The 24,872-nt window shown below is 43.2% G+C and overlaps 1 protein-coding gene across 2 annotated transcripts in view; it reads right to left on the bottom strand.

Moving 5' to 3' along the window:
* Positions 1-1,099: 1,099 nt before the first annotated feature.
* The window catches only part of traf3 (TNF receptor-associated factor 3), a 99,123-nt gene continuing 75,350 nt past the window's right edge, over positions 1,100-24,872 (bottom strand). Inside the window, exons 4-12 of one of the 2 annotated variants that reach the window (XM_072490431.1) lie at positions 24,148-24,199; positions 23,940-24,044; positions 22,996-23,160; positions 21,475-21,552; positions 19,705-19,779; positions 19,237-19,329; positions 6,735-6,875; positions 5,619-5,811; positions 1,100-5,227 (exon numbers count right to left, since the gene is read on the bottom strand). In XM_072490431.1, coding sequence (XP_072346532.1) covers positions 4,656-5,227; positions 5,619-5,811; positions 6,735-6,875; positions 19,237-19,329; positions 19,705-19,779; positions 21,475-21,552; positions 22,996-23,160; positions 23,940-24,044; positions 24,148-24,199 — 1,474 coding nt within the window. In that variant the 3' untranslated portion in view covers positions 1,100-4,655. Of the gene's footprint in view, positions 5,228-5,618; positions 5,812-6,734; positions 6,876-19,227; positions 19,330-19,704; positions 19,780-21,474; positions 21,553-22,995; positions 23,161-23,939; positions 24,045-24,147; positions 24,200-24,872 lie in introns of both variants that reach the window. The other variant, XM_072490429.1, reaches the window with a different exon arrangement.

The following is a 24,872-nucleotide window of genomic DNA, read 5'->3' on the forward strand; positions in this document are numbered from 1 at the left end:
GGGGAAAGCGGGCAGCATAATTAAAGACCCCTCCCACCCGTCTTACTCACTCTCCCAACTTCTTCCATCGGGCAGGAGATACAGAAGTCTGAGAACACGCACAAACAGACTCAATCAGCTTCTTCCCCGCTGTTACCAGACTCCTAAACGACCTTATGGACTGACCTCATTAACACTACACCCCAGTATGCTTCACCTGATGCCGATGTTTATGTAGTTACATTGTGTACCTTGTGTTGCCGTATTATGTATTTTCTTTTCTTTTCATGTACTTAATGATCTGTTGAGCTACTCGCAGAAAAATACTTTTCACTGTACCTTGGTACACGTGACAATAAACAAAATCCAAATCCTCACTCGCATCAAATCCTGTCAGTTCTATTTTCACTGATCTAAATTGGCTCACGTGTAAGCAACGATGACATTTTAAAATCCTCATCCCAGTTTCCAAATCCGTCGCTAGGCTTGCCTTCCCCAACTCTTGAAATCTCTTCCACATCATAACCCTTCAAAATAACCATCCTCCACCAATTCTGGCCTCTAGCACATCCTGGATTTCAATTGTTTCATCATTGGTGCCCATCCCTTCAGCTTAAATTCTAGAATCCCCTTCTTAAAACCTCTCTGCCCCGACAACCTCCTTAAAGATCCTTTTTAAAACCTACCTCTTTGAACAAGCATTTATTTGGTCACCAACCTCAACATCACACGAAGCTTGGTGCCATTCTATTTGATAATGCTCTTTCAAGGCGGCCTGGGAATGTTTTACTAAATTAAAGACATCATAAAAATACATGTTATTTTTGTTGTTGCACTGCTTAGAACACATGGGTAACTATAAACTTGCAGAGGATTGGAGTAGAGAAGTTTCCTTTTGAGGTATATCTGTATTTATTGAAATTACATTTCTCAAGAAATGGTCAAATTTCTTTGTTCTCAGAAGTTATTGTTTCACAGCCATCAGTGACAAAAGGAGGTGAAAGAAATGAAGGTTTCGACAAAGTTAGGAAAAGAAGGTCTTACAAAATGTAACATCGTTGGTGCCTTCCAGTTTGAATAATAATAAAACCAACACACACACACTGTCAGACAACCAAACTTGCCAGTTATTAAATAGTATAATTTTCAGCAATGTCAAAAATGTTGAGGTTACATTTGTTACAAAGTAAACACTACAATAACCTGAAAGATTGGAACAAAATAATTTATTCAAAGGGATGAACGGATTTGAAATGCTTGTGGTTTCCAGCTGCTCAGCATGGAGCAAACTATCCAGTGGGTACATGGACGTGACATTCTAGATCAACATGATGCCCCTCATTGTTTTACCAGCTCATCCTTTTTACAAAGCTCTTGTACACCGGTACTTAGGTTTCCAGCATCGATTCCCAGCTCCCGATGCATCTGTTCCTAAATCCCAGCTCCTCAACAGTTCCAGCACTGAATCCCGTTTGCTTGACCTGACATGACAGCAGCTTTGTAAACATGGGTCTACGAATTAGCAAAGTGACTGTGGAGAGACAAGTTGACAGACACTAATGCTGGGAACTAAAATAAGCAAATACCAGAGTATAAGCGCCTCAGGTGACAACCCTTTCACTGCATCCAATGAAAGTAACAACAGAGAGTTGCTGAAAATAAACTTAAGAGGCCCATCCTTAATGAGGATCTCAAAGGGGAGACTGATTTAGCATTTCAATCAGATCCTCACTTGCACATCAGTGATTAAGGCATAGCTCTGTGGTAGATTTGCAGTAAACAATGCAGTAATTTGGTTCAGTGGTAACTTGCGTCAAACAACTCCCAATTTCGGGAGACTTTAAATAAAGTGAGAGTGAACACAAAAACATTGCAAAGGAGGAGCAAATCTAAATCATTAATGGTTGGGTCTGAATGTTACCTACAAATTTCATGACCAATCCTTATTTCAAGAATAATCCCCATTTTAAATGATCAACCTCCACCTTTTGTAACTGCCAGTTGGCTACTCTCAGTAAAATTTGACAAAGCTGCAATAGTTCATATTGCAAGCCTCTTTACGCTGGCAAATCTACGAAGTATTGCCTGGTGCAAAATGTGGAGAAAAGCACAGTGTGAATCGCTAAATCTTTCCCTTGGAATACCTGCTGATTTTTCACTGTAACACAGTGAAAATGACAAATTCACATGTTGCCAACCATTGGTCTTCAGAGTACTGAAGTCACTGACTGAAGATAGTAATGGATTAAAAATAAATCTTTCCTCCTCAATTGAAGGTAGTGATTCGTGTTGACATGGGTCCACATGGGCTGTTCTTCATTAGTGATTGGACATAGAATTATGGAAAACAGGAGTAGGCCATTTCGGCCCTTTGAGCCTGCTCCGCCATTCAATATGATCACGGTTGATCCTTTACCTCAATGCTATACTCACACATGCTCCCCATACACTTCACACCTTTACAGTCTAGAAATCTATCTATTTTCTTGTAAAACATATTCAGTAACTTGACCATTACAGACTTCAGCAGCAGAGAATTCTACAGATTCACCACATTGAGCGAAAGGTTTCTTCTCATCTCGGTCCTAAATGGCCTACCCCATATCCTGAGTCTGTGACCCCTTGTTCTAGGCCCCTAGCCAGAGATACATCATTCCTGCATCCAGTCTGCCCGGCCCAGTCAGAATATTATACATTTCAATGAGATCTCCTCTCATTCTTCTAGGTTCCAGTGAATACAGGCCCAGTTGACCCAATCACTCCTCATTCGAGAATCCTGCCATCCCAACAATCAGGATGGTGGACCTTCGCTGCACTTCCTCTATGGCAAGTATATCCTTTCTTGGGCAAAGAGACCAAGACCAAAATTTTCCAGCCCTTCCCACCAGGGGGATATTCCAGTCCCGCCAAGGGCGGCCCCTGTGGTGAGCTCCCCGGTAGCGGAGGGTGCATGGAAGGCAAGACCCCATAGACATTGGTGAGGCCAATAGCAGGCCACTTCCTCCACAACAAATTATACCGCACCCCAAAACTGCACACAATAATCCAGGTGTGGTCCTGTGCAGTTGCTGTAAGACATCCTTGCTCCTGGAATCAAATCCTTTGGCAACAAGACACCAAAATCATAACAAAACGCTGCACTGCTGAACGTTTTCACATTTGCATTTCCCGCTGGATCTTTGAAGCTGTGGCCAATTCCTTTCCAGGCTGCAGACACTGAAACCACCCAATGTGCACCACAACAGATAATTCAGCAAAGACCAGGGATATTGAGCCAGGAACCGTACCCGTTTGTAGGTTTAATACCACAAAATGGAGTGTATTTACCAATCCAGCATCAGAAACTGTATTTATTAGAAAATATAGCATGTCTGAATGAGCCATGTCATAAACCATCAAGGGGGGGCGGGGAGAGACAGAGGTGAATTAAATAAATATATCTTTTGCTATACATTTGGAAACAATAAAATTCAAATTGATTGTGCATTCCTTACTCAATGGGCTCTACTTCAGTACAAACTAGGCCAATGTCTGATTATTGCTAATTTGTGAAAATGGATTTCATGGTCAGATGGTCTCCTCATTCTAGCCACACCATCAATTTGTTATTACTTCTCATCACATCACATGAACAAGTTGCAATATTCTTCTACATCCAATCACACATGGCTGCTCGTCAGGAGGAAGGGGGCTATCATGGCCATGTAACTCCCCACAAGAGAGAGTTTGCTGCAATAAGGGAACTATCCTGCCCGTGGAGCCTTCTGTAGTTAGGCAAGTGAGACTACACTGATAATGGATTGATTTAGGGGCAAAGATATGATTCATTTCTTAAGTTCAAATTTGTGGATGCCAAACAACATGTGATTCACTACAGCTTTCAGTTTGTAGCCTATTTACTCCAGAATTGGGAACCTGATTAGATCTGGTTATCCTCAGGATTGTGTGCTCAGTAAGATTCCAAGCAGAGGAATTAAATACTTTCATATCTTCAACTCAATCTGAAGCTTCATTTTAAATGAACTGTCCTTGCATATCAGACTACATGAAACAGGAGGAACGTGTTTGGCTCAATCTCATTTTACAGGTTTCCTCTCTGTCACCCCTCCCATCAAACCACAGCTACTCAGCTAATTGGAACTGAAGATTACTGGGGAATTTTACAGACAATGACCTGGAGTCACACTGTTGCAACTCTGGAGATTCCCTTTACCATAACTCATTGCTGAACCCAACTCGAACTTGAAGCTAAACTAATGGAAGTCACATTTTGGCCATGCTGTAGCTTACAGAGTAGCCAGGTTGTAATGCTAACAAAGGGACATGTTAAGTGCTTTTCATTGTTCCAACTACAACTCCCAATTTCATTGGACAATCAATGCTGTCAGTCATTACTTCAGGACACCTTGTATTTAACACAACTCCTGAAGTACCCCACAGAATGAACAATTACCACCAAATATTGACATGATAAAGTTATCGGTGTCGTTCCAGTATAACCTCTTTTGTCGTGAGAGGTAAAGTTCTTGCGCTCCAGATGGTCAGGTGAACCGCTCTAGCTCTCGGCGACCAGCTGCGAGGAATGTCCTTCTGTTGAAAATCAACGACGCTGTACTCCACTGGTGCAGACCCTGTATTGTAATTTTAATTCCCCTCGTGTTTAGCACATTAATGGGTCATGGATCTGGCAAATCTGAGGTATCAACAACTACTTTTATGAAGATAGTGTCATCTTTAATATACGTCCCACTTTCCAAGACAGTCTGTGTAACAAAGAGCGGGCAGCCTGAGGCAATATTCATCTCGCTCACTGGCTTCTTAAAACTACTACTGTTCGGATCTGGCTTAAACGCATCGCCTAAATGGCGACTGGCCGGAGCTTGGTCCAACAGCATCAACGTTACTTTCTGTTTAAAAGGCCATGGCAACAGTGCGTCGTACTCTCCCCTCATAACGACAAAAAACAACGATAAGTGAGTCCCTTTACCCATACCATCTCCATTGAGGTAAACTCGAGCGCACATCTTGTAGCCAAAGTATCCAGTGTAAAATGGCTGGCTGTACAAGGACAACGTTTTTCCACTAACGGCCTCCTGTTTTCGCCGTGTGTAATCGCGGATTTTCCAGATCAGTTTTCCATTGTAGCTTGCTGTTTCGAGCACTTGAAAGCGAAGGTCCATATCTGCCAAGCGCACATCGTGGACGCTGAGGAGGTTGTCATGCCTCTTCACTTGGTTATCCAGTGCAGCTGCAAAACCAAAAATATTTTCAGATTGAAAGCCTTTATTTGAGCTGAGCAATTTAGCAATAAATACTATGAGCTGATTTAAGGATAGTCGCAAGCATAGCCGTCTCAAGGAGGAGGCAGATAGCAGATCGAGAAAAAAAAAGTGTTTCAATTTTAAAAGTTACCACGCGGAAATCATTGTTGTGACAATAATACCCACCCTCTAAACAAATAAAATTTTAATGCCTTTAATTACGATGCAGTATTCCCTGAAACATCTGCACATTATCAGTGTAACCTCGTTGTGAATTCTCCATTATTTATAAAACTGGTTGCATTGCTGCTAACCTATGCTAATCTACAACAGCAGGTGACATAAGGTAAGGGAATAGAGTAACTGTACCATACTCACTCAGACTTGCCGTTCCTGTGCCTGTCCCACCAGTTCTGCCGGACAGTTCCAGCTGTCGGACCTGGATTTGAAGCTGGTTTACAGATTCTTCCAAAGATTTCACCTCTCCCACGGATTCCTCCTGCTTCTGACATGTCTGTTGTGATGCCTGATCAATGTTCATCAATTTATCGGTGTGACTAGCTAACATTCTCTACAAGACAAAAAAAAAAGAAAAATTAAATGCCATATTTGACACACTATGAAGGATATTCTTAGAGGTGGACAGGAAGACTCAGCATCCTGGGTAACCTAAAACCACATAATTTAGGATCAGATCCATGCTCAGCGACAGAAGAGGCAAAGGTTTGTTCTCTGATACATTTCCACTGTTTGGAACAGACAGGGAGTTTGTCACAAAAATTGTTCCAATTTTGGTTGGTATGGTGGCTCAGTGGTTAGCACTGCTGCCTCACAGCGCCAGGGACTCGGGTTTGATTCAGACCTCGGGTGACTGTGTGGAGTTTGTACTTTCTCCCCGTGTCTGTGTGGGTTTCCTCCCGGGTGCTCCGGTTTCCTCCCACAGTCCAAAGATGTGCAGCTTAGGTGAATTGGTCATTCTAATATTGTCCACAAAAAGGTAGGTGGGGTTACTGGGTTAGGAGCGGGGGGATTGGGCCTAGGTAGGGTGCCCTATTGGAGCAAGGACTGGTGCAGACTCGATGGGCCAACTGGCCTCCTTCTGCACTCCAAGAATTCCAAGATTCTATTCTCGGATTTTGGTACCTTTTCAAAACCTTTAACTATTTTATAAACTCTTAAGATTACCGCTCAGCTGCATCCTTCTTGATTAAAAAGCCGGTGCCTCTTGAATCTTTACTCATAGTTCATGCCCTTTCACACTGTTGTTCAGCTTCGTGGTCTTTAGATCCTGAATGTCACCTTGGTTGCTCAGCAAGCAGATGGTCTGACCAGAGGAGCACTGTACAGTCTGGTCAAGATGTCCTCTGACTTTTTATTCCTAAGCAGTTCGATATTCTACATCAAATTATATCATAGGCATAGTTCTTATACATTCCCACTAACTGGGATCTGCAGATAACAAAGCATTTTTTTATTTGAGCCAATAGTTCTTACCTGCATGTGTCCGAGTCGACTTTCATTCTTATTTGCAAGCTGTCCTAATTTACTTTGCTCTTTCTCCAAGTGGCTGATCTGAGCTGCCATAATATCAATCGTTTTAGATTTTTCCTGCAATTTGTTCTGAAGCTCAAAAATCTGCAACAAGATTTTTTTTAAATGCTGTTACCAAGGAATCCCTCATAAATCAGCAAGCAATATTTATCTCTTCACAAGAGATTTTGGACTTATGTCCTATATTGTACGGACATCAATTTGTCACTTTTTGCCGAGACCAAAATCTATAAACACCTCAGATATGTTCTTCTCATCTGCCATTTGTACTGCTGGGAGAGTAGGATAACCTGGGCCTCAGGCTGTCTCTGGATACCATGATCATCTGACAAGAGTTAGCACTGCTACAGACGGGGTTTTCCCTTTAGAAAGCATCCTAATTGCTATCAAGTTCTCAGTTCTCTCTCTCTTTCTCTCTCTCTCTCTCAAGAGGAAACTTTCATCACTTGTTAATGGGCCAAACAGATGCTTGCTGGGATATAAATTGGAGCCCAAACTCCTACTGGAGCCATTGGTCTGCCCCAATTTCCATACTTTTATAAAATGACAAATATGTCAAATGACTTTGTATATCTGGGACATTGTCTCCACTCATCCTTTATGAATCCAAAAATAAAACAAAATTACTCTCCAACCTATATATCCAAATATTGAGTGCAATCGAACGGCCATGCTGCGCCCGAAAAGCAGCGTGTCGGATCTACCCGGCTCGCAAAGCCTAGCAGGATCTAACGCAATCTCACAAAACGTTGTGATGTGAATCCCGCCCATTGTGGGCAGGATCCCTTTTTGGCAAATCTGCATATTAGAGCAAGACAACCAGTCTCACTTTAATATGCAGATCCCCAAAGCACCCAAGGCTTTGGGATCTATCCCCATCGCCTTAGAGAACTCGGGCGAGTGCCGTTCAGTGCTGGTCTCCACAAACAGGGACCAGACGGAACAACACTCTGGGGGGCTCCCAGGGGATTGGAGGCCCTCAGGTGCTACCCTGGCACTGCCAAGGTGCCAAGTTGGTATTTGTCACGTGGCAGTGATCAGGCCGGGAGTATCCTGGCGGGTTGCATTGGGGGCACCAGAAATCGGGACGCCATCTCTCGCTACGTTGAGGAGTCCTGTGAAGCGGAGCTCCTCAGTGCAGAAAATGGGGCTCTGTGCTGTCCCAGCTGCGCGTTCCCCACTGAGGCCTCCTATCTAACCCGAGTGACATTTAATAGCGTTGTGTTTCCCAGCGCTGCGGCCGCCGGGGAACACGTGGCTAAACACACTCGCTACGGAACTTCGTTCCCATTTAGTTAAATCGCACCCAAGGTGTCAGAAAGTGATCCACAATAAACATATCTGGATCTCAGCTAAATTAGAAGTTACAATGTGCACTTTGCATTTTAATTTAACCCAGTCGGAGTATAAAACATAAAACGGAGTTGGAAACTAATCGCGTACTTAAAAGTATAATGCTTCAGGAAGCACAATTCATATCAGTGAACATTATTCTTGCATATAACGAAGGAATCGAGTTTAGATTTAAGATGAATAAAAAGGGTGGATCACAAGCTTTTTCGATAGCTCTCAGATGTCTAGACTAAGGAGCTCATAGCTGGAACATTGCCCAGAAACATAAATGAGAACTTTTAACATCATTTCAACATGGCTAACGGCAGTCAAACCAGATCAAAGACCCAACACATAGCACAAAAACAGCTCTTCCTTGTCATAGCTACAGTTTCCAAAACAGACGCTATTAACTTAACATTTGAGATTATCCTAATTGTGTCAATCAGTGTCTTTCTAATTAACGTAAAGGGAAATAAATTGGATAAAAACTACTGGCGTAAAGAGAATAGATCAAAAGATTGGAACTTGTGTATTAGAAGGAAGGGAATCAAAGGGGGTAGACAGGAAAGTACAGTGGAGGCCATAATCACAGATCTGCCACAAATCTTATTAAATGGTGGCGCAGGCTTGAGGGGCCAAATGGCCTATTCCTGCTCCCAATTCACAGGTTCATATGAACGCACATGGGGCTAATAAAAAAAAAAGAGCAAGATATGTACCAACACACACCTAATGACAGTCAATGACACAATGGAGGGAAAGAAACGTCCTGAGTTTTCAGTCTAAAGACTTCAGAATTATTAATGACTTCCCACACAAAATCTGAGAGAATTGAAAGACTGTCTCAAGCTCTTCCCTACAAAACATATGCAAAGACTGGAATGGAAAGCGTTAAAAGTTTAAAAATAGAATTTATTTATATAAAGTGCCTTTCACAATCTCAGCATATATAGACATGCTTCTGAACAATCTCTTTCCTGATATTTGGCCACGGTTGCAACGCGTCAAAACCTGGCAGATAATCGTCACACAGCAAGATCCCACAAATGGCACGGAGATCAATGGCCAATTAATCTGCTTTTCATAGAGTTGGTGGAGGGATAAATACTGTACAGATGAATACCAGAGTGGTCTCCTAGAATTTAAATACAGTATTAAAATATCACACCCTAAACTTTTGAGGCAGAGGTTTGTCTAAAGTCGCACTCCAAAGACTTGAACATTTAATCTAGGCTAATACTCAAGTTCAATACGGAGGGAGTGCTGAACTGTTGGGAGGTGCCATTCTTTGCAAGAGATGTTAATCCAGATGGAGAAAGATCTCATGGTGCTATTTAAAGAGTAAGAGGGCTGTCCCAAGTTTCCTGGTCATTGCTTCTTCCTCGACCAAGGTTACCGAAACAAACAGATTAGGCAGGGCAGCCCGGTAGCCTTGTGGATAGCACAATTGCTTCACAGCTCCAGGGTCCCAGGTTCGATTCCAGCTTGGGTCACTGTCTGTGCGGAGTCTGCACATCCTCCCAGTGTGTGCGTGGGTTTCCTCCGGGTGCTCCGGTTTCCTCCCACAGTCCAAAGATGTGCAGGTTAGGTGGATTGGCCATGCTAAATTACTCCCAGTGTCCAAAATTGCCCTTAGTGTTGGATGGGGTTACTGGGTTATGGTGATAGGGTGGTGGTGTTGACCTTGGGTAGGGTGCTCTTTCCAAGAGCCGGTGCAGACTCGATGGGCCGAATGTAAATTCTATGATAATCTATGAACTGGTAATTGCTACTCTAGTGGAATCATGCTGCGTGCAAATTGATTGCCATGTTTCCAGACATTACAATAGGGATTATTACAACCAGGTGTATTTTTTAAGTGGTAAGAGTTTTGCGTTATCCTGAGATTTTGAAAGGCGCAATTTTAATTCCCAAGCAGACAGACAGGACCTAATTTCAAAAGTTAGCACCTCTTAACATCGCACCCTGCTTGACATGCCAACCTACATTTTGTGCTCTTGACGGTGGAATGGGCTTGAAGTCACAGCCTCCCGCATTAAAGGGGAACTAGGGCCACCATTCAGCCAATGGCACTCTTAGAAAAGGGGGGGAAATGTGGCCTATTTCCAAAAATTCCTTTTATTCCATGAAAATAGGACAACAGAGGAACCCACGAAAAATTGATCTACACCACTGCTGTAAAAATAAAAGGATAGATTGTGTGTCCGAAACAGAGACTCAAAGACACAACTTTTAAAAATCAGATAGCACAAACCATCAACATCTGCTGTGACTGTTTATAAGTGAGCAGAGTCAAAACAGCTGTATTGTGAAAGTCAGATTCGCATTATTGAAAAGGATTCACAATCAAACACCGGACAGCTTTTTGTATCTAAGCACCAAGAAAGATTCCAATCTATGCCTATCATTGATTTGATATGTGAATATAAACCTTACATGAAGTAACGTGGCTCCCGTGCAGGCTCCGGCATTTTGGGCTTATCTACCCGATCGGAATAATTTTTTTTAAAGACTTGCCCGGCAGAGAAATCGACCGTAAAGAGTGCAATGTCGAAATTGACAGCAAAGAGGGGCGGAGAAGTGAAGTTGCAAGCATCGAGCCCAAACAATGAGGCAAAGATGGCGGAGTAAGCGGCCATGTCCATCACCCTCAACATGATGGGGTGGAGGGGGGGGGTGGTAGCCAGAGGACTTAAAAAATTTGTGGAGAAATGGACAAACATTCAAGAAACAAGGTCAGGAAATGAAGGCTTGATTTAACACCACTGTGGAGGAAGCTTTGGGCCCAATCAGAGAACAACTGGGCGCACAGGCAGAGAAATTGAAAAATGTGGAGGAGATCTTATCCCAGCAGCACAATGACAGACTTGCTTCCTTGGAAGCTGAAATGGCGATTGTCTGTGACAGGTACAAGGGCCTCGAGGCGAGGCTGGATGATTTAGAAAATAGGTCCAGGTGCATAAACTGAGGCTGGTGGGTCTACCTGAGGGAGTTGAGGGCGCAAGGCCGACCGAATACTTCGCTGCAAAGTTCTCCCATTTGATGAGCGGTGACGAGGTATTTACTGCGCCGGAGATCGACAGGGCACACAGGACCTTTTGAGGCAGAAACCACGACCGAATGAGCCACCTCAAGCGGTGGTCATTCGGTTTCATCGTTTCCAGAGGAAGGAACGGGTCTTGGAATGGGCTAAGAAAGTCAACTGGGATGGCAACATGGTAAGGATTTACCAAAACATTCGCACGGAACTGGTGAAACGTCGGTCGGCCTTCAATAAAGCGAAGATGGTCCTGTTTAATCAAGGAGTGCGATTTGGGATTGTGTACCCAGCGAAATGAAGGGTCACGTATGACTCAAAAGATTTATATTTCAAAACTCCCAAGCAGGCGGAGGACTTCATCAAAGATCGTGGTCTGGACACGGCTGGAGGGATGTGGGCGGGCGGCTGGGGTGTTAATATTTTACTGTTTTTCTTATTTTTATGTTGTTCTGTTTTTTCTGTTTTTCTTATGTTGTTCATGAGTTGAGTTGGGTTAGTGGCAGAGCTGTTTGGATGGGGTTGTTTCCTTTGTTCTGTTTTTTAAAAAAAAGATTACCCTCTTTAGGGGCTTAGTATTTAGGACACCGGGGGAATGGGGGCGCCTTTCCTCAGTTTAAGGCCTTTATTTATTATTGGCGGGAAAGAAGATTGCCGGGGGAGGGGGGGTGAAATGTGCATGGGGCAGATATGAAGACGATGGTTAAGGAGTAGTTGGGACCTGGGATGGGGTGGTCACCTTACTAGCACCAGAAAGTTAGCTAGTTAACAGAAGTCAAGTGGGGGATGGGGCTACGACTTAACAGGCCAGCTTGGTTAAGCACGATGGGTCGGAGGTTAGAAGAGACGATAGGCTATTTGTTGACTGGGGTGGGGTTCGGGGGGGGGGAAATACTGACAGTGACCAGTTATCTTTTTCTGTTCCACCATTTAGGTGTGAGGAGTCGCCATCTTAGGCCACGAGCCTGGGAATCATTGGCAAAGCGGTGATATTTTGTAGAGGTAATGACTGACTCGAGGCAATCCCCCGCCACAAGGGTGGTCACCTGGAATGTGTGGGGCCTAGGGAGCTCAGTCATAAGAGCGTGGGTTTTTGCTCATTTAAAGAACTTGGGAGCCGATGTGACATTCCTCCAGGAGACCCACATGTGCGAAAATGTATACAGATCGGAACCTTCACGGGTGAGAAAGAGGTGGAATTCCTGAGTGAGTTGGAGTTTCCCAAGGTGAAGGAGGAGTTATGCGAGGACCTTGAAGCTACACTGGAGTTGGATGAGATCAAACAGGCGCTGAAACTGATGTAGTCGGGGAAGGGGGGGGGGGGAAAGGCACCAGGAATTTTATAAAACATTCATATCCCTATTAGCCCATTTATTGTTCGGGATGTTCAGGGATTCCTTGGAGAAAGGTGCTTTGCCACAGACACTGAGGAAGAATGACAGTGAGTGTGATAGCTTGATCTTGGTTTCGGACAAAGCTCGGCACAACATCGAGGGCCGAAGGGCCTGTTCTGTGCTGTACTGTTCTACGTTCTAAGGCTTCGATAACCCTGCTCTTGAAAAAAGACAAGGACTCCTGAGACAGGGGGTCGTATCGACCAATCTCCCTATTAAATGTGGACGCAAAGCTGTTGATGTTAAGGCTGGAACCTTGTCTGCCAGGGGTGGTAGGGAAAGACAAACGGATTTTGTTAAAGGGACTGAGGTTGACGGCGCATCAGAGGCGACTGTTGAATGCGGTGCTTGCTCCAAAGGCCGAGTCGGGTCCCGGAGATCATAATCTCGCTTGATGCGGAGAAGGCGTTCGACCGAGTAGAGTGGGATTATCTGTTTGCGGTTTTAGAAAAATTTGTAATTGGGCCGGGCTTTGTAGCATGGGTGCGGCTGTTATATACGGCTCCATTTGCCAGTGTTTGCACTAACAAAGTGACCTCCGTCCCCTTTCATCTCTGCCAGGGTACCAGCCAGGGATGTCCGATGTCCCCTTCGCTGTTTGCACGAGCAATAGAGTCACTAGTCATGGCCCTGAGGCCCTCAAATACATAGGGAAGAATAGTTAGAGATGGAGTGGAACACAGGGTCTCGCCGTACTCCGACAAATTCTTAAATGTGATGGTTCCGGAGGCGTTGATAGCATTATGGGAATCTTGCAGTGTTTTGGGGCCTTCTCTGATTAGAAGATAAATAAAAGAAAGTGTGAATACTTACAGCTAATGCTGAAAAGGTGATAAGAGTGGTTCGGTGATTCAGATAAGCTTTTGGTTCAGGTGGAAGCAAAGTCTGAGGAGTGCAAGCCTTTCGGCGCAGGTATCAGCTCCGTTACCGGTAGTACTAAAGAAGCACTCGCCTAACTCAGTAGTAGTAGCCACATTAAAAATCTGGTGGCAACTCCACCGTCATTTTCACTTGAGGACTGCCTCTCGGCTGACCCCTATTTGCGAATCAGTTATTTGGACTGGCTAGGTCGGGTGTGAAATTTAGGGAACGGAAGGATAAAGGTTTACAGAAAGTGGGAGGCTTATTTCCCGAAGGTCGGTTTGCTGACTTCGGGAAACTGAAAGAAAAATATGGGCTCACAGATGCTGATGAGTTAAGGTATCTCCAGGTGTGCAACTGGGTTAAAAAGGACTACTTTTCAGCCTTTCCGATGAAGCAGTCTTCTACCTTGCTCCAGAGGATCTATTCCTGTTCTGGTTCAGAGATGGCCAGCACGTCGGGTATATACAAGCGGTTGATGGGGGAGGAGACAGGCTCTGTTGAGGGTGTGAAGGCAAAGTGGACAGAGGTGCTGGGACCAATCTTAGAGGCGGCGGATTGGAGCGAGGTGTTGAGGAGGGTGAACTCGACCTCGGCCTGTGTGGGGCTGAGTCTCATCCAGCTGAAAGTGGTGTTCCGAGCACACCGTACAAAGGCTAGGAAGAGTCAATTTTTTGAAGGGGTGGATGTGAGATGCGATCAGTGTCTGGGGGGGCCCGGCACTTCATGCGCACATGTTCTGGTCGTGCTCAAAGCTGGCGAACGTCTGGAGGTCCTTTCTTGAGACTATGTTGGCAATCCTGAACATTGAGTTGGACCTTGCCCATTGGTGGGGATTTTGGGGGTTTCGGTTGTGCCGGAACTCCAGACGAGGATGGGGGCTGACATCCTGGCCTTTGCCTCACTGGTGCCAAGGAGGTGGATCCTAATGGCAACTGAATAAATCAAATGCTGCTTTTGTTATATGGGATTACAGGCCTTTTACCAGAACTTCATGAAATGTTATCCCATGATCAACCGTTCCATGAAGATCATAACCTGACACAAGACCATAAGATATAGGAGCAGAATTAGGCCACTCAGCCCATCGAGTCTGCTCCACCATTCAATCATGGCTGATATTTTCTCATCCCCATTCTCCTGCCTTCTCCCCATAAGCCCTGATCCCCTTATTAATCAAGAACCTATCTATCTCGGTCTTAAAGGCACTCAGTGAATTGGCCTCCACAGCCTTCTGCGGCAAAGAGTTCCCGACGTAGCCCGAGGCTGCTGAATTAGTTCAGCAGTTACATACCTCTTCGATATGTGTCATGTCTGTTAGGAGGTCAGTTTTACTCCACCGTGGATATAATTTGAACTCCTGACAAAGGGGAACAACTAAAATATCTTTCTGGTGCTAACCAACCAGTTGGAAATTCCAGCATTTGCTACTTTTACTTTTGATATGATTTGTCCAATGAGAGGATTCTGGCTGAGCCTCTAATCTGCTGCAGAGGATGATTGGAGACACTGCTCTACAGTTCTGAACCTGTTCACAAAGTTACTGGACCAATAATTTTCCTAAAGAGATGCCAAAATCCACCAGCTCCACTAGTACTTCAAGGAAACCCAATTACAGGCTGGAATGTCATATATGCAGCCGGTGGATGATTTCTACATTTCCATCCTCCTTTAAGAGTCCTTGCAATTGTCACACTGAAATCCTGGGATCACCCAGCAGTCTATCTGCAAGCCTTAGTTGTCAGCAATTCACATCAGCCAAGTTTTTTAAAAAAATGTTTCCTTTAGCCTATCTTGGGAGTGACAGCGAACACCTAGAGAATCATACCCATTAAGTAGTTTCCCTTCAACATAATAGTGACTACTTTTAGAATACTTCATTGTTGGAAAGCACTTTGAGACCTTCGGGAAGTTAAGGAACCAGGCAAAGCAAGTTTTTTCAAAGCAGGTAACAGCCAATTAATTGAAGAGTGAAAATTACATTTTTCAGAACATTTCAAAGCCTATTTGTTCAATAAATTTACAATGTGCTAATTAACATGCCCTCTTTTTTTTCTTGTTGTCAGTGGGAGGGCTCTTCACAATTTTTTGTGTGGTAGCTTTTGTAGACGTGTAACTCTTGGTACCATGTAGCTTAGAGGGAGCATTGGTGGTAATCTGGTTCACACTGGCAGTCTTTCAAGTGACTGAAGAAACAGTGTGACTCAAGGGGCGGCACGGTGGGACAGTAGTTAGCACTGTTGCCTCACAGTGCCTTTGACCCGGATTCAATCCTGGCCTTGGGTGACTGTCGGTGTGGAGTTTGCACTTTCTCATCATGTCTGCGTGGGTTTCCTCCGGGTGCTCCGGTTTCCTCCCACAGTTCAAAAATGCGCAGGTTAGGTAGATTGGCCGTGCTAAATTGCCCCTTATCGTCCAAGGATGTGCAGGTTAGGTGGGGTTACAGTAATAGGGCAGGGGAGTGGACATGGGTTGGGTTCTCTTTAAATGGCTCAGTGCAGACTCGATGGGCCGAATGGTCTCCTTTGTAAAAAAAGTTAGAGACCTTATCGATGGGACTTTGCCAGTCTGAGCGCGCTGGAGGAGAAATTTGGGCTACCCCCGGGGAATACCTTTAGGTACATGCAGGTTCGGGCATTTGTGAAAAAACAGGTGGGGGAATTTCCGCTGCTGCTACCCGGAGGATACAGGACAGGGTGGTCTCGGGGGTGTGGGTGGGGGATGGCAAAGTATCGAACATATACCAGGAGCTGCAGGAGGAGGAGGAGGCCTCGGTGGAAGAACTGAAGGGCAAGTGGGAGGAGGAGCTGGGCGAGAAGCTGGTTGAGGGCCTGTGGGCTGATGCCCTGGGCAGGGTCAATTCCTCCTCATCTTGTGCCAGGCTTAGCCTGATTCAGTTTAAAGTGGTGCACCGGGTGCATATGACAAGGGTGTGAATGAGCAGGTTTTTTGGGGTGGAGGAGCCCAGCAAACCATGCCCATATGTTCTGGACATGCCCAGCACTTACGGAATTTTAGAAGGGCTTTGCAAAGGCTATGTCCAAGGTCTTGGACACTCGGGTGAAACCGAGCTGGGGGAATAGTGATATTTGGGTATCGGACGATCCGGGAGTGCAGGAGTCGAAAGAGGTCGGAGTCCTGGCCTTTGCCTCCTTGGTAGCCCGGAGAAAGCTCTTGTTAATGTGGAGGGATGCGAAACCCCCAAGCGTGGAGGTTTGGATCAGTGACATGGTGGGGTTTCTCGGGTTGCAGAAGATAAAGTTTGCCTTGCGAGGGTCTGTGCAGGGGTCCTCCAGGCAGTGGCTACCGTTCCTTGACTTTCTCGCAGAGCGTTAGGTGGATGTCAGCAGCAGCAGCAACCCGGGGGGGGGGGGGGATTTCATTTTATTTGTAAGGGGCGGATGCCCTACTTTGTTTTGTTTTTGTTTATTAAATTCTTAGTTGGTTAGGGGGTTAAGTTGTTTTGTTGGCAGTGTTTTGCCTTCTTTGCATTATATTTTCTATTGTAGTGTTTTGTAAAAAATTATGGAAAAATCTTGAATAAAAACATCAATTAAAAAAGGTTACTACCAGCATGTTGGCAACCAAACAAAAAGGCTGGAAGGATTAAACAAGAATTTAGAAGGTAAAGGAAAACAGGGATATTAAATGAACGAATCAAAGTAAATGTGAAAATGCTATACAAGCTAATTCAGCGAATGAAAACTAAAAAGGTCAAGCCATAGCCAGAACGGTGTTAGATAAATCCTGGTCACAGAAATATCAAGAGTTGCTCCATGGTCAAATACAGCAGACACAATCACGACAGCTGCTGCCTCTGCTGTCTGCATTTAAAAGGATTTTATATTAGTGAATTTATGCAGCCTAGAAATTGGCATTGTGGAACATTCTCTCAAGTTTGAAGATTATTTTATCTTATCGCGTGACTAAGCGACAAAAAAAAACAAAAGCCCGCGAGATTCTTTATGCAGCAAGCTTTTAAATTAACGGCAATGTAAACGGATAACAGTCGTTGTCAATATAAGCGACTGCCCATTTTAAATGTGTTCATTTTAACTAGCAGGGTCAGTATTAACAAGATGTAGAGCACCCTGTTCTCAGATGATTAAGCACCCAGTCCATTTGCTGACTTCAATCAGGCCACTAGATGGTGCATTGAGCAGCTGCAACACATCCTAATTTACTTGTACAATAAAGGGAACGTTGAGCGATTCTGCAACAGAGTAGCTGATACACACCAGCTAAAGCGCCCAGTCCACCTCCCCGTACATTACCATCAGGCTAAATCAGGGCCTAGGATTTCACAATTCCAAACAACCTTCCAATCTCAGGAGCATTTTGGTACAAACTTTTATTTTGTTATGTCACTCCTTCAACTAATTTAACGTTGTTTTCAGCATTAAATTGGGTTAACAATAGCAGGCACAGTTTTTGGCGAAGTATTTCAATTTTGACCTCCCAAAGGGGGGGGGAAGGAGAAAGAAGCAGGCAAGAATGTAACTGAATAACTTGGCATTTAAAAAGAATAATGGATTTTGCAAGCACTTAACAATGTTCCCTTATCTCATGACAAAGAGGAAGCAACAGAATGTTCTGGGATTTCCACTGGGTGAAACAGCACCACAGAATGAGAAACCAAAGACAAACACGGGATGTGTCTGTGTGCGCGCGCATGTGAGACAGTCCTGGAAAAGAATGCTCGGATAAGTTACCCATGATGGTGAGAGCTCCTATTTTTTTTTTTTTAAATAGACATCCCTTGCATCAAATCTTCTAAGTGTAATAGGAAACAAATTAAATTTCTTAGAAAGCGAAACTGAACTGTTTTAACATATCTCTAGTGTTAATTAGTTAGCCCAAAATATATTGTTTAAACACAATGATTTACAATCTAATATTCCATTATTGTGACAATACAACAGCATGTTTAACATAATGAAGTGTCCCAAGGTGCTTCACAGAAACGTTATAAAACAAAGAATGACACCGAGCCCCAGAAGGAGGAGATTAGGTCAGATGACCAAAAGCTTGGTCAATGAGGCCGGTTTCCAGGAATATCTAAAAGAGGGAAGCGATGTGGAGAGACAGAGGCACAGGGAGAGTAGCTCAGAGCTTGGAGTGCAGGCAACTGAAGCCATAGCCATCAATTGTGCAGCAATTCAAATTGGGGCCGCACAAGAGACCAGAATGAGAAGATTTCAGATAACTCCGGGTTGTGGAGCTGGAGGAGATTACAACGATAGGGATCCACTGGACGAAATCAACTAACACACGATAGACCCAGGGATCAAATTTGGGGTTTGATAAAAAGATGCACTTATCCTCCCCAACATTGGCGGGCCATAATGATAGCGCGCAGCCGGAGATGACTGCAGTACGGACAGAACTTGAATTATAGGCTGGATATTTAAATATGATAGCCAGTTGGAATAGGAAGATCACAGTGCGATTCGCGATGAAACAACAGGGTCTGTCAGTGAAGAGGAGTTGTTTTACTGTATCAACACCTTTCAACAGAGTTTGATTTTGTTGAAACAACTGCAAATGTGGTCCAAATATTGGAACAAACGACTGGACAAAGGGCCGCTTCCATACTACTCATTATTTGAAGCCATTGGTGTAATGTGTTCGAAACGCAGGTGGCAACTTTCCTTTCTAAAACAATAAAAGTGACACACACACAGGCTGACACAACTTTCTGTAGCCATCGTCTTTGGCAGGTGAAAATGAAAGTAATCTTGTTGACCATTTCCATTGATTGAAAAACAAACGTTTTGATGGGCCAAGCAAATTCACAGTTATTGCTCACTCTGATTACCGTTTCTTCCAGATCTCCGTTCTTCATCAGCACACAGTTCAAATGTTGAGCCGTAGTTTCAGCTTCATGCACTTTAAGTTCTTGATTGGTTCCCTAAAACCGTGAACAAATAAAATTCAATGGGTGCTTGTGGAGAAAACAAGGGAGGAGAAACAGAATGTAAACTCAGGGCAGCACTCCGCCATTAAACAGTAATCATTCATGCATAGATTTACCAGGTTAAGTTCATTATAAAGTATGTCTTTTGTTCTACATGTTACATTATCAATATCATAATTCAGCTATCCACAGTGCATTGACGAGGTACTAGAGAATGCCTTGATTTCCTTCGATCTCTAATTTCAAGAATGGCTTCCATTCGCACGCCATTTCCATCCAGCCCTAGAATGTTAGTACCGTTATCGAGATTTTTCTTCGGTTTATAGTAAAACTTCAATATGAAGAACAATAAAAAGATTCTGTACTTACTTGGAAGGTACATCCATACTTGGAGAAGGGGCAAAACGTGACCACGTTGAGACACTGCAACTGGTGACTTTTTAACTGCAGATACAAAGCAGAGTATTGTCAATAAAGGCTCTGTAATGCTCAAATCATGCACTCGCACTAATAAGCTACTCATTACAACAGTCAGGAGGTGAAAATTACACTAGCCGATAAAGAATGAAGCTGTAGTAGAAACCAGTCAAGGCACTAAAAATGGTAATATGCTTCTAAATACACAGAAGATGATTTTGCTTCACTTAAAGATCTAAACTGTAATGTTAACATTCGCAACTTTGCTTCCGAATCCTGATGAAGGGTCATCACCCGGGAACAGAAACTCCTATTTGTCTCTGTAAAAGATGCTGCCAGACCCTCCAAGTATTTCCAGCAGTTTCTATTTTTATTTGAGATTTCCAATATTCCAGGCCAGAGAGAGAGTGTTGCCATGTTTAATACTTGAACATGTATTCCACTTGGAAGATAATTAATTTTCTTCATCTTGTGTCGCCCGTGTCAGCATCCAAACAATGATGTGTACTGAAAAACTGGTTTGAAAGCAAAACAACAAAAAGCACCGTCTGTAGGCATTAGGTGATGGAACTGTCCCTTCCCCAATAATGACCTTGGAATATAAAGCACTTGAATCACCAGTAAACACACCATAATATGAGCAAACAAAGGAGTGAACAATGATTTCTGGCCGATTGGACCACAACCGGAAGATTTCCTTCCTCTCTGTGCAGAGTATAATGAAATCCTAAACCCATCTTCTAGGCTCTCAATTCTCTTTTTAAAAAAAATGAATTTAGAGCACCCAATTAATATTTTCTAATTAAGGGGCAATTTAGTGTGGCCAATTCACCTACCCTGCACATCTTTGGGTTGTGGGGGCGAAACCCACACAAACACGGGGGAGAATGTGCAAACTCCACACGGACAGTGACCCAGAGCTGGGATCGAACCTGGGTCCTTGGCGCCGTAAGCAGCAGGGCTAACCCACTGCGCTACAGTGCTGCCGGCTCTCAATTCTCTTAAACGCTCTGCATTATTATTCCATAATGGGGAACATAGCATTTTGTAATTTGATGGGTCAAAAGACACAAGTGTGATATAAACCTCGCAGAAACTCACTGCTTGAAGTAGACACTCAATTAGAGTGCATTTAGCTCTCAGTCAAGCACAACAAAGACTTCTTATTGTCCACAATGGCTTTTAACAAACCAGTCCAGAGAACATTGCGCCTGAGCACATAGGAGCGTGGATACGTCACCATCTGAATAATGGGAATGGGAGACTGGGAATCTTAAACTCAGATTAGAATGCACACAATTCAGGGCAGTGGTTGGCACTGCTGCCTCACAGTGCCTAGGACCCAGGTCACTGTCCGTGTGGAGTTTGCACATTCTCCCAGTGTCTGCATGGGTCTCACCCCCACAACCCAAAGATGTACAGGGTAGGTGGATTGGACATGCCAAATTGCCCCTTAATTGGGTACTCTAAATTTATTTTGTTTTAAATGCACACAACTCAGCAAAATCCTACAAAGGCAGATTCCAGGTCTCAACAGAAACCCATTGTAAATGTGACAATTTGCCATCACGTTGCTCTTTCCTCTCTATGTGGTGATTTTCTTATGGGAGAATAATTTGTAATGTTATATCACGCAGTTAAAGTTATTTCTTCATATTAACTGAATCCATAATCAAAAATGTCCAGCTAACAACTCTTAATAAAAGATAAAAGCACACTTACCTCTCCCCTCAGAATATAAGCATTGCACTTATTTGGGCATGGCACAGGGAATGACGGACAGTCAAAGTCTTCATGTTTCTAGAAGAAGGAGAAACCATCATTTTATTTTTTCAAAATAGTTCACTGAAGTAATTTAAAGATGTTCATACATCGGCCTTTTAACTTGCATCCATCTGTTTACTCCCAGTCATGTGCACTTTTTAATACATCTTATTTTAAGCAGCTGATTTCAATTACAGAATCTACATGTTGAACTGCCCTGAAGGCATTTGATCAGAAATATTGAATCCGAATGACTTGCGTTTACAAGTATAAGTTTGATGCATTTCACTTTGAAGAATAAGTGCAGATCCTTATGTTTAAATCCCATCTCCCCACCCCCACTTCCCTACATCCACCATCCCTCGCACCCTGCCCAAAGAAAACTTCTCCCCTCCTTCTGGATGCAAGGTGGCAACAGGCAGATCTGATTACACAAAATGTATTTAATTCAGAATGTGACTGATTGAAAGACACTAAAGATACTGTTTATGCAACATGGTAAAGGTTTAAGTACAGTTTTCTATGTTGAATTAACTGCCAAAATTCCTGTATAAAACCCAAGCCCAGTGTGACCCGGAAAGATGCCCGTCTTTCGGTCTCAATTTTGATAGGAAAGTACGGTAATGGTCGTTACTGCTGAAAGGTCAGGATTAAAGAATAATGAGAACCCGGTTTAGTTCTCTGTGACTCACTTGGTACAAAATCAACAACAAAAAAAATCACCCTTGAAGGCTATCATGCTCTTTCAAGGTAGCAAAGGGGAAAAGCTAACAGCGTCACTTGGGTTAGAAGCTTACCCAAGCATTCATTATTTGAGATTAAACTGTTGCTGTTTTGGTTAACACCTTCCTCACCACCACTGGTTATAAACAGATATGGAATAAAATCTCAAGTACTGTTATGCAAGCAAGAAACAACCTCAACATTTGTCTGAAATCAGAAACATCCTTACCAAACTACCCCTTAGTGGCCAGCACTGCTGAACTGCAAAAATATATATATTTTGCGGTGGTTAAGGCTTTGTCCATACGATATCCCAGCCTATTTGCAGTAAAGGAGCCACATCTGCGTTAATTCTTCTTTTACCATGTAAAAGCTGCGCTCGCTCTCATTTTGTTGCCCTCTCCTGAAAGAAGTTATTGGGCTAAATAAATACTTGCACCTACTCTAGCTTCTTTATTGTAGTTAAACGTTCTAAGACACTCAAGTCACAGAGTGACCAGGGTGGCCACCACCACAGGAACACGCGTCCTACCAGCCCTTCAAAACTAAAAGGACCAACAAGGGACACTTATCTTGGCAGCGACCACAAAAGGTTAGGAAGAACACGGCACAAAAGTTTGCCGCAGTAACACCGAATTGCTCCAAAGCTTCCAGCACAATTCTAATTATCCTTCAATAATGGTAGAACTGACATATTGTAAACATGGCTGATGAAAGGCGAGAAAGAAACAGAGGAGCATTTCAAAAGTCTCTTACTTTTAACTCTGCAATAGTGATTTCATTCCTGCAGTATTTGCAGGTTTGCTCCCGATATTTACAGCTTGAATTTAAATGGTCAGCTAAATCTTTCCTTTGCACCATTTCCGTGCACCCCCGGCGTGCACACCGGACTTCCTGATAAGGACATTCAAGTAAGTGACCCTTTATGAGGAGAGAGAGACAATGCAAAATTAATATTGACATGAAACTATTCCATTCAGATAATGTTCAAATGTAGCATGAATTTCATTATTGGGGACACAGTAGGAAAGTGGTTATGTTACTGGCCAGTAGCATATCCGGAATCCAGGGGCCTTGACGAAAAACCTGTACTTCAAATCCATCATGGCAGCTGGGGAGCTTAAATTCAGTCAATTAAATAAATCCGGAATGAAGGACTACCATCAATAATGGTGACTAGGAAAATACTGGATGGTTGGAAAAAAAACCAACACTGTTTTACCACGTCCTTTAGGGAGAGAAATCTGCTGCCCCTGCCTAGTCTGGCCTTTATGTGACTGCAGACTCATAGCATGTAGGTGACCCTTAACTGTCCTCTGAAATGACCTAGCAAGTCACTAAGTGGAAGGTATTTAGGGACGGACATTGAATGCTGGACACACACTCATGAATGGATATTTATAAAAACTCAGCAATAAACATAGTACCATCAGTTATCCAATCAGTAAGGCATGGGACTGCTTTATTAATTTTTAATTAAGTTCTCAAAATAAAATCCTCATATTAAAATTAAATTTTGTGGTCATAATGTCCGAGTATTGAAGCTTTTGTATACGTTCAAATGACTCATAAAATGAGCATTAATAAGAGTCAGATCCTTTAGAAATGAACACCCCAAATTAAAACCTGATAATACCTCCGTCCACAATGCATCAAAAAAAAGCTTGAACATGCTTCAGTTCAGATGTTGGATCATTTACCTCGAGCTTTCCGAGAGGTAGCTGTTTCTTGCAGCCATTTAGCTCATTCCTACAGTAGATTTGAAGTGCAAGAACCTCCTTTTTACAGCACATGTCCTTAAAAACCTTAAAAAAAAAAATACATGAAAGCCATGTCAAAATTCGTCCAGATTAAGTACAGAAACCAAATATAAAGGCTATTTATTGTACGATTCACTTGATTGCCTACCATATTCCCAAATAAAGGCTCATCATCTACTGGGCAAACCGGTTTTGGACTCCTAAAAACATCAAATAAGAATACAGACACAATTTAAATCCTAATGGTATAGAAACAACGTTCTGGTTGCAAAATTCAGATATTTAAAAAGACACGTTTCCCTTTTAGCTTTCTTAGTCTGAGTACTATTCAAGTTATAGTACCAGAAAAATTTCTAAACTCCATCTAAAAATTATTGTGGGGAGTTTCTTGGCAATATATCCACATGTTCATTCCTGATGCCATCAACCCAAGGTTGATTGTGGAACTCGCTGCCCTATAGTGCGGTGGAGTCGGAGTCATTAAATGGTTTCAAGAGGGAGATACATATGTTTTTGATTTTAAAAACGGGTTAAAGGGATATGGTGAACAGTTGGGGAGGTGGATTTGAGACCAGGAAGAGATCAGCTGTGATCTGATTGAATGGGGGAGCAAGCGCGAAGGGCTGAATTGCCTACTCCCGCTCCTAATTCTGGTGTTGCTGGGTGCAGAGCTCATCCATCCCCATGGACTCTAGATCACAAGTCTCTCATTTTTGATGCTTGTTTGTTTACATTATATACTTCAAAATACGGTACTAGTCACATAAACAGGACTCATCAATTGATCGCCAAGGAAGTGATTGGGAATATTATTTTCAATAATAAAAGATATTCTTTTGGCCCATTTGTCATTTTCCCAACAGTCTCCGGTTT

This window comes from Scyliorhinus torazame, chromosome 2, assembly GCF_047496885.1.
Source record: "Scyliorhinus torazame isolate Kashiwa2021f chromosome 2, sScyTor2.1, whole genome shotgun sequence".
Lineage (NCBI taxonomy): Eukaryota > Metazoa > Chordata > Chondrichthyes > Carcharhiniformes > Scyliorhinidae > Scyliorhinus > Scyliorhinus torazame.